The 9,298-nt window shown below is 32.0% G+C and overlaps 1 protein-coding gene across 2 annotated transcripts; it reads left to right on the forward strand.

The window, feature by feature from the left end:
* The first annotated feature begins 1,632 nt into the window (after nucleotides 1-1,632).
* On the forward strand, nucleotides 1,633-9,020 carry LOC103486121 (glucose-6-phosphate 1-dehydrogenase, cytoplasmic isoform). 2 transcript variants are annotated; one of them, XM_008443971.3, is made up of 16 exons: nucleotides 1,633-1,804; nucleotides 2,313-2,491; nucleotides 2,904-2,989; nucleotides 3,127-3,193; nucleotides 3,287-3,473; nucleotides 3,561-3,718; nucleotides 3,805-3,873; nucleotides 4,044-4,102; nucleotides 6,603-6,639; nucleotides 6,870-6,941; nucleotides 7,133-7,280; nucleotides 7,657-7,752; nucleotides 7,937-8,007; nucleotides 8,339-8,454; nucleotides 8,536-8,581; nucleotides 8,672-9,020. In XM_008443971.3, exons 2-16 carry the CDS (start codon nucleotides 2,321-2,323, stop codon nucleotides 8,837-8,839), a joined length of 1,551 nt encoding a protein of 516 aa, XP_008442193.1. In that variant the 5' UTR covers nucleotides 1,633-1,804; nucleotides 2,313-2,320; the 3' UTR covers nucleotides 8,840-9,020. The 2 variants fall into 2 exon arrangements, with proteins under 2 accessions (XP_008442193.1, XP_050945331.1); XM_051089374.1 differs by lacking the exon at nucleotides 1,633-1,804 and adding an exon at nucleotides 1,911-2,044.
* Nucleotides 9,021-9,298: the final 278 nt, after the last annotated feature.

The following is a 9,298-nucleotide window of genomic DNA, read 5'->3' on the forward strand; positions in this document are numbered from 1 at the left end:
AGAAACTTAAAACATATATTTATTAAAATTGTGAAACAAAATTTTCAATTTTGAAAAGGTGTCGTAACCTTTAGTAATCAAATGACATAGCGACGTGATTCACGTCGAAATGGAAAGAATCGTTTTCACTGCTCCCCATACAAACACTACATCTTACTTTGATCAACGGCTCAACTTGGATCTGACCCCCACCATAGTTTGTCACCTTCATACTTCTCTTCTCCTCATCTCCACATTCTCAATTTCCCCTTTTTTTTTCCTCTTTTTCTTAATGAGTAATTTAATAGTGGTTGGGAAATGCCAATTTGGTGTTTTAAAATAAATACACAATAACTAAAAATGAAAATTCACTCTAAATTCCAAATTTTATGATTGATGATTTCAATTTCTAAAATTAGTATAAATTTCATAATTTACCAATTTTTACCATTCAAACTTGTAATTGCGACTTTCACTGTATTTTAGAGGTGGTCTTTACAATTTTTTTTAAAAAATAAATATATAAGTATTAGAAAAATTATATCAAATAGTACAATATAAGAAATAAACTAAGAATATAATATAATAATAAAATATTTTCAAAATTAGAAAATGTCGATCAATCAATTGGTAAACTTTTTTAAATGTTAAAGTTTGCCCCTCTAGTAACTATTATTGATAGAAACTATATTTCATAAATGGTATTAATTATAGCAATTGATAACACATTTTTTTCAACTTAAAAGTTATAGTTAATAGCATCTATTAGTGATCGCAACTTATAACGACTATCAATTACTATCACTTATAGTAGCTATCAATGATGACAACTTATAACAGCTAATAGTGATAGCAACTGATGTAGATAGACTCTTATGATATATCAGTGATAAATCAATATTTTGCACTATGATCTATCATTGGTAGACTTCTATCATTAATAGACTATGATAAATTTTGCTATATTTGAAATTTTAAAAATATTGCTATATATACTAATACTTTGAATTTAATTACTATATTTACAAATGTATTGATTTTTTATATTTACATATGATGTACTTCCAAATATCTTAAACTTGTCCTCAAATCATTGGACACTGTTTTAATCTTCAATGTTGAGGGAGGTTTTAGTCCTTTTAAGAGTCCCATTTTGATTTCTAAATCTTATCACTCTCCTCTAGGATGGTCCTTTGTTTTGAATGAACTTAGATAAGGCTAAGTTCATTGCGAAATGATGATATTGTAATTTTGTTGAATCAAAAGATTTGTGTAGTGGCGTGATTGGATTAATTGGTATCATTATTTAATTGAGCTAGTTTAAGTCATTACACGTGACAAATACAAATATAAATGGGGAGTTTTTACAAAAGAAAAAAGAAGAAGAAGAAGAAGAAGAAGAAGAAGAAGATATTTCTGATAATTATAGCAAAAGTTAAATGAAAACTTAATGAAATTGATTAAAAGGAATGTTAGTAAAATTAAAAAGATGAAAAGGTAGCGAAAAGCTTGTGGTTTGTAATTAATCCTTTTACCACATACATCATCCCACCAAATAAAGTCAAACAACGAAGCACTTAAGGGGCGAAAAGGATAATAAGACGAAAAATAGGGACGTTAATGTAAAATCGAAGCAAAATAATGATTCTTTTCTTTTCGTGTCTAGAACGGCGGCTAGAAGTGGCTGAGTGCCATTTGCCGACGACGAAGGTGTTTGGTGAGCCACTCAAACGGTTTAAAACCACACTGAATTTCTATAAACTCCATTCATTTCGAGTTTCGGCCACCTTTTGAAGAAGAAAGAATACGGACAGTAGAGCCATAGGTTTGTGCTCTCTCTGTTTTTTCTGCTGCCATTTGTCACTTTTTAATACTATGATCATTGATTTGGGTTTTAATTCTTCTGGGGTTTGATTCTTTTTATTCTTCAATGTTTTGAAAATGATGGGGTGGAGCTAGATTTGCTGATCGTTACTGAATTAGTTCGATAATTTTGATGTTGGATCGGGTTGATATTCGTTCTTAGAGAATCAGATCCGTGAATTGGAGTGGATGTGGATTCCCTGTAATCTCACCTTTTTTCATTCTTTTTGTGCTCTTTTTGTAACTTTGACGGAATTTTTTTACAGTGCTTTGTTTCCCTTTTGCATGTCTTTCTCTTCTTCCATTATCTTTGTTCTTTCTGTTTTGGGCTAAGTTTCTCTCAGGCTTGCCTACTGCTTTTGATTGAATCTTGTACTGCCAATTGAGTTATGATTCTTTCATTCTTATTCGATTTTGATAATTGGGTTTCTTGTCCATATGGTGCTAATAGGGTGGTTTGTGTATTGCAGCTTAAGACATGGAATCTGGATCATGGCACGTTGAGAAAAGATCTTCTCTTAGAAATGACTCTTTTACAGGAGAGGACAATGTGCCGGAAACTGGCTGTCTCTCCATCGTTGTGCTTGGAGCATCTGGAGATCTTGCTAAAAAGAAAACTTTTCCAGCTCTCTTCCACCTTTTTGTCCAGGTTTATTTTTATTTGTTTATTTACTTTGTTTAATTGGCTCTCCCTTTGGTATTGAAGAGTAGAAGAGATCACAACTTAACTTAAGCGGTAATAATTCATGCGTTCAATTATCCAAATACTAATTCTAATATGCCTATTTTTACAAGGATTTTCCACTGTTCATTATATGGAGTAATTTGGTTGTTTGGTTGGCCAAACATTGAGAAGATTTGGCAACGTGAATGAGTTCTTAGCTACTAGATAGTCTTCTAAATGCACAAAATATTTCTCTCATGGTTCATTAAATTCAACTGCTTGAGTGTTTTCTTTTCCAATGTACAACTGTTACTCTCAGTTACTGTTTAATAGTGCTCTATAAACTAACTCTTCTATTTTTTTTTTTCTTTTTCTTTTTATCAATTGTTATTCTTAGGGATTCCTTCAATCAAATGAAGTTCACATTTTTGGTTATGCGAGGTCAAAAATCTCTGATGATGATCTAAGAAACCGCTTACGTGGGTGAGATATGGAACCCTCTCTAGGTTTATTCTTAATGCAGTTCTCTATTTAATCAAGTCAACTTTCTCCAGTCGTTGATCTTTTCATGCAATCAGTATGTACTCACTAGGGGCTCTCAATATGAATAATGATTGCAGATATCTTGTCCAAGGCAAAACTACTGACTCAGAGCAGTTAGAAGAAGTATCCAAGTTTCTGCAGTTGGTTAGTGTTACTCATTACACATTATTGTTGTGTTAGTATGCAGTATGTACTCACTAGAATCATACTCATGCATAAATTCAATAATTTTTTCAGATCAAATATGTAAGTGGGTCATATGATTCTGCTGAGGGTTTTCAGAAGTTGGATAAGGAAATTTCAGAGCATGAGATTTCCAGAAATAGTATAGAGGGATCGTCTCGCAGGCTGTTCTATTTTGCACTTCCTCCATCGGTATATCCATCTGTCTGCAAGATGATCAAGCATTATTGCATGAATAAATGTAAGCTTCAAGTCCAGATTATTTTCATGGTAGGGACTCGTCTACTTCTGAATACTTATTGTTAAAGGATGTTTTATCTGTTTTTAGCTGATCTTGGTGGATGGACCCGGATTGTTGTGGAGAAACCGTTTGGCAAGGATTTGGCATCTGCAGAGAAGTTAAGTTCCCAGATTGGAGAATTGTTTGATGAACCACAAATTTATCGTATCGATCACTATCTGGGGAAGGAATTGGTTCAAAATCTGGTAATATTAGCAACTAAGGTGTTATTGGTTCTCTGATTTTGAAAATAGCAGTCTAATGTGTGTTCTTGCATGATCTGAATTTTCAGTTGGTACTTCGTTTTGCAAACCGGTTTTTTTTGCCCCTTTGGAACCGTGACAACATTGCTAATGTACAGGTGAGAATTCAGTTCAACTACTTAATTTTCTATGAACATCTGCAGAACTTTTACAATAGAAAGGCTGCTGAAATTAATTTGAAAATTTGAGCATGGTTGATTTTAATTTTTATATGTTGTGTACTAATGTTTGTTTTTTTCTTTTCACCCTTTGTGTTGTTCCGTGGTAGATCGTGTTCAGGGAGGATTTTGGTACTGACGGGCGTGGTGGATACTTTGATGAATATGGGTATGTTCTTTTATTTCCTTTAGAAGTACCTATCTGAAAATGTTGTATGTGAAGCTAAATCTCTAAATATATTGATATTTTATGTTGTTGAACACATCTCCAATCTATATATGAAAACTTAGTTCATGCTCGGAATTGATTTGGAAGGACCAAAAAGATCACTTTTGTCATGAGCATGCCCAAAATATTTTAAGTGATTTTCAGTCAATTACTTAGGAAGTGATTCTCAAATGACTTTTGGTGAGTGATTGTGAGGGATTTTGTTTTTAAAGTGATGCTTATTTCAATTCTTTTGGAGCAAAATCCTCTTACTTTACTATATTTTGTTTTCTCTGATTTTTCTCTCCGCACTTTTTATAGCCTCTATTTCTAGCTTTATGTTCTTAAATTTTGATCTGTTCTCTCACTTTTTTCAATCACCAATGTTTTAAAAATCCTTCTAATTTTCTTATCCTCTAAAATTTTTTTCTCTCTAAAACGTGTCTTTTAGTTTATTTTTTATTTTTTATTTTCTCTTACATTTTTATTGTCCTAAGTTTTTTCCTCTTTAACTTTTGTTTACCACCTTCTAATTGTTTTCTCTCCAATGGAATGCCTTTTTTAGTCATTTGATTACTTTAAAATCACTTTTCAAAACAAACATTTATTCATGAAAAATACTTTTACTTTAATCAAAAGTTCTTTTTCAATAGTGTGGAATTGAGATTAAAATAATTCACACTAAAACACTTTTACAAAAATAATTATTAAGCCATTTAGGTTTAAACCACTTATTTTGGTCATTTGACTCACTTCTACGCATACCTTCAATTATTCAAAATCACTTTCTATGGTATGAAAATTACTTTTAAAAGTGTAGAATCAAATACTTAAATGACGGAAAAGTACGTTTTTTGTCTCTAGATTTTGAGTCCCACTTCTACTTTTGAGTTTTAAGTTTTAATTTGCGTTTGGTTCTTAGGTTTCAAAACATTACATTTTTACCCTTCAGTTTTAAGTTAGCTTTCATTCGATCTATAAGTTTTAGTATTTTACACTTTTACCCTTGAGTTTTTACTAATGAACACCTTGGTCTTCAGGGTCAAGTTTCAACTAATTAACATAAGATAATTATGGTTTGAATTTTTTTAATTACTTTTAATAGTGATGGAAAAATAGTAAAAACTAAGGTTTAAATCCTATTATGGTCCATAAACTTTGTATTTTGTTCTATTTTGGTCCCTAAACTTTTGAAAATGTCTTTTTTAATCCCCAAACTTAAAAAAAAAAAAAATTCTATAAGTCCCTGATTTTGGTAACTCTTTAATGGAATGATGATGTACCTTCTATATTTACATGATTAGACTTTAGATTCATATTCATCGTATTACTTAAATTGATAAATAATTAAGAAATCTTGCTAATTTATTCTATAAATGTCTTGCTAATTCATACAAAAACATAATTAACACATTTATCAAATAAACCCAAAAGCTAAATTTTGTTCTTTTTTTCCTCCAAAACTCAAATCTCTCACATTCCCTCCTGTTCCCTTACCCTTTACTATTTTTATCTCTTTTTTTCCACAAATTAGAATCTCAAAGCAAATCAGAAGAGTAAACCCTAAACCCTAAAACATAACTGACATATTAGTGTTCACATTCATGGCAAGGTAAAATAAATAAAAAAAACAAAATTAGTACAACCCATTTATAAAATACACGCCACGATATTTCAGATACTGACACCACCATACACACACACAAAAAGAAAAAAAGCGAAGAAGAAAGAACTGGGAGGAAGAGAAAAAAACACGTCAGTGAATCACAAATATCCCAAACTTGAGGCACTAAAAAATTGTATGTCGATGAAATACATCTAACATGAGTTAAGAAAGTGAAGTAGAATGCCAATGTGCCAAAATGGTGGTGATCAAAATCTTCAAGACAAAGTGATATTTGAGTTCTTCGATAAAACATCAATTTACTATTTGGTCTCTAATGAAAAATTAAAACCCTAGAATTTCTAGAGTGATTATCTTATTTGGCAGCCTAGCATCATATATAGATATCACCTTATCACTTTATTAAAAAGTTAACAGAATCCTAACGATAAAGACCAAAATATGCTCTTTTTGAAAGTTCGTGGACCAAGACAAATGTTTTTAAAAGTTTAGGGACCAAAATAGGATTTAAACCTAAAAACTAGTTTAGTTATAATTGAATTAACTCTTATAAATTAACTAGAAGATGTTAACACCAAGAACTGATAGTGGTCATGTAAGGTTAAAGATGTGAACTTTAAAATTTAGGGATGAACAAAACTTAAAATTAAACTCTAAGGTAAAAAGTGTAACGTCTTAAAATCTAGGGGCCAAATAGAATTTTAAACACAAAACAAATAGAAATAAAACTTAAAAATTTGAGGCTAAAAAAGATAACATTTTGAAATTTAAGGACCAAATAAAATTTAAACTCAAGACTTAGCGGTAATCTAACTGATTCAAGTTTTGTTTTTGCAGGATTATTCGTGATATCATTCAAAACCATCTGTTACAGGTGAGAAGTTGATCTCAACTCAAATATTTGTGGTTTCTAAAAAACTGAATAGCATTCTTATCATCTTTTGTGACAAAGACATCTAACGTGTCTTAAATTTTTTAATTGGAACTTGTTCTCATAAAGTTCCTAAAGTTTATTAGATCTTATTTATTGTTGCACTACTAGAAATTTCATCTGTGACTCAACTGTCTACTACTTTTACACTTCTTCTTTGGCTGTCCTCTCAGGTTCTTTGTTTGGTTGCCATGGAAAAGCCTATTTCCCTCAAACCCGAGCACATCCGAGATGAGAAAGTAAAGGTAGGAATTCAAACTGAAAAAAGAAAATATTATTGTATATTTAACCTGCGTTTGGGATATAAAATAAATAGAATCTTGTAAGATGTATTTTTATACTTATTTCTCAAGTTCCTCAAAAGTACTATTGCGTTTCGGCCTCCCTCCCCTTTCTACTCTGTAGTCTCTAATGCGATGGGTCATTTTCTGTACAGGTTCTTCAATCAGTGCTGCCAATTAAAGATGAAGAGGTAGTTCTTGGGCAATATGAAGGTTATAGAGATGATCCTACTGTTCCTGATCACTCAAATACACCAACCTTCGCAACTATGGTTTTGAGGATTCACAATGAAAGATGGGAGGGTAAGAATACTTAGATTTCAAAGTTTATGGTCTCATTTACAGTTTGGCTTGTAGTCATTCTCTTTTTATATATTTTAGGACAAGTTACATAGTTTCACGTGGACTTTTTATGAATATTAGGGTCTGTTTAGATTGACCGGATAAAAAGAGTTTTATTTTTTAAGTCACTTTTATTTAAACTCTTTTGAGGAAAAAAGGTTTAAAATAAATTTTGAAAGTGTTTTAAAATCTATTTTGTGTGGATGTCATTTTTTTCCAAAATGAGTTATTTTCAGAAATTATACACTTCAAAAGTTAAATCAAACACACGCTTAGTCTCTAGATTCTTATTTAAATATTAATTTAATTGTGTCGTTCTTTCGTGTGTGTGTTTCAGGTGTCCCATTTATAATGAAGGCTGGAAAAGCATTGAGCTCAAGAAAGGCAGAAATTCGAGTTCAGTTCAAGGATGTTCCGGGTGACATTTTCAGATGTAAGACATTCGTTCTAAAGTTTCATCAGTATAATCAATATCATACTGGTTATTCTCACTTGTGTACGCGTACAGGCTTTGGTACTTGATGTTTTGTTGAAAATGTATAAAATACACCATCAAAATGGAACATGCTTTTGTTTAGTTGCATGATAGTCGAAATTGATCAAGGTTTCTGATGCAGGCAAAAAGCAAGGGAGGAATGAGTTTGTGATTCGCTTGCAACCTTCAGAGGCCATGTACATGAAGCTTACGGTACAAAAACAGTTCTTATAAGCTGATTAAATGTTTATGTTTGTTGTGTGCTGGAAAGGGCATCTAATAGAGAGACTATTGAAACTGTCAATGTGTAATTAGAACATAAACTCTACAAGGCTACAACTTATCTGCATCTTCTGTTTGTGGATTAACTTCTGGAAACTTCCAATGTCATGACTCCCTGAAACTTCCAATGAATTCATTATGTATGTTTTTGCTTGATAGTCAGATCCCATATGGAAATATCTCTCGAGTCTCGACTGCCTTGATTAAGACAACCCTGTTCATGAGTTCAAGTACTTTATCTTCTTTGCTGTTGACTTTGTAGGTCAAGAAACCTGGACTGGAAATGTCAACAGTACAGAGTGAATTAGACTTGTCTTATCGCCAACGCTATCAGGGTGTTACAATTCCAGAGGCATATGAGCGTCTCATCCTTGACACGTAAGACGTATCCTTTATCCTTTGTAACATTCATGGTATTTACTTGGTAGAATTCATTAATTACATTAAAAACGCTTGCAGAATAAGGGGCGATCAGCAGCATTTCGTTCGTCGAGATGAGTTGAAGGTATTGACTTAATTAACACATTGATGAATTACAAATCATCTTATTCTTGGTGACTTTTCCTTGGCTCACGAATAGTTTTATTATATGCAGGCTGCCTGGGAGATTTTCACACCATTGCTGCACAGAATCGACAATGGTGAGCTGAAGTCGATTCCATACAAACAAGGGAGCCGAGGTCCAGCTGAGGCTGATGAGCTATTGGAAAAGGCTGGTTATGTTCAAACCCATGGCTACATTTGGATCCCTCCCACACTGTAAAAAATATTATTTGATTTCTGTTGTCGATGTAAAAAAGGCCTGATCTGCAACGGTGCAGAGTGGCATATGAGTTTGGTACTTATCATCGATCCAAAATAAGGATTTAGTGTGGCGTGTATGCGTGTATAAAATAATACCCAAGTTTTACATCCATTTCTAATAATCATAGTTTTTATATCAATATTGAAAAGCTCGTTCTTATTTGATAATGTACATGTTTTTTGTTTGTTTATTAAAAAAAAAAAACCATAAATTTGTTTGATACTGTTGTTGGATGAGAAATTTTGGACTAGCCTAACCATTTCTTAACTTAACGATGAAATTACAAATTATTAGATTTGAGACCTACTAGAGTTTGACATCTACCAAATAGAAATGGAGCATAGATTGGTTACATTTCAATTATGCCTTGTTGTTTTATCGGGACGGTTGGATCAATAAATTAGTTTGTAAGATTTA

This window comes from Cucumis melo, chromosome 8 (genome assembly GCF_025177605.1).
Source record: "Cucumis melo cultivar AY chromosome 8, USDA_Cmelo_AY_1.0, whole genome shotgun sequence".
Taxonomy (NCBI): domain Eukaryota; kingdom Viridiplantae; phylum Streptophyta; class Magnoliopsida; order Cucurbitales; family Cucurbitaceae; genus Cucumis; species Cucumis melo.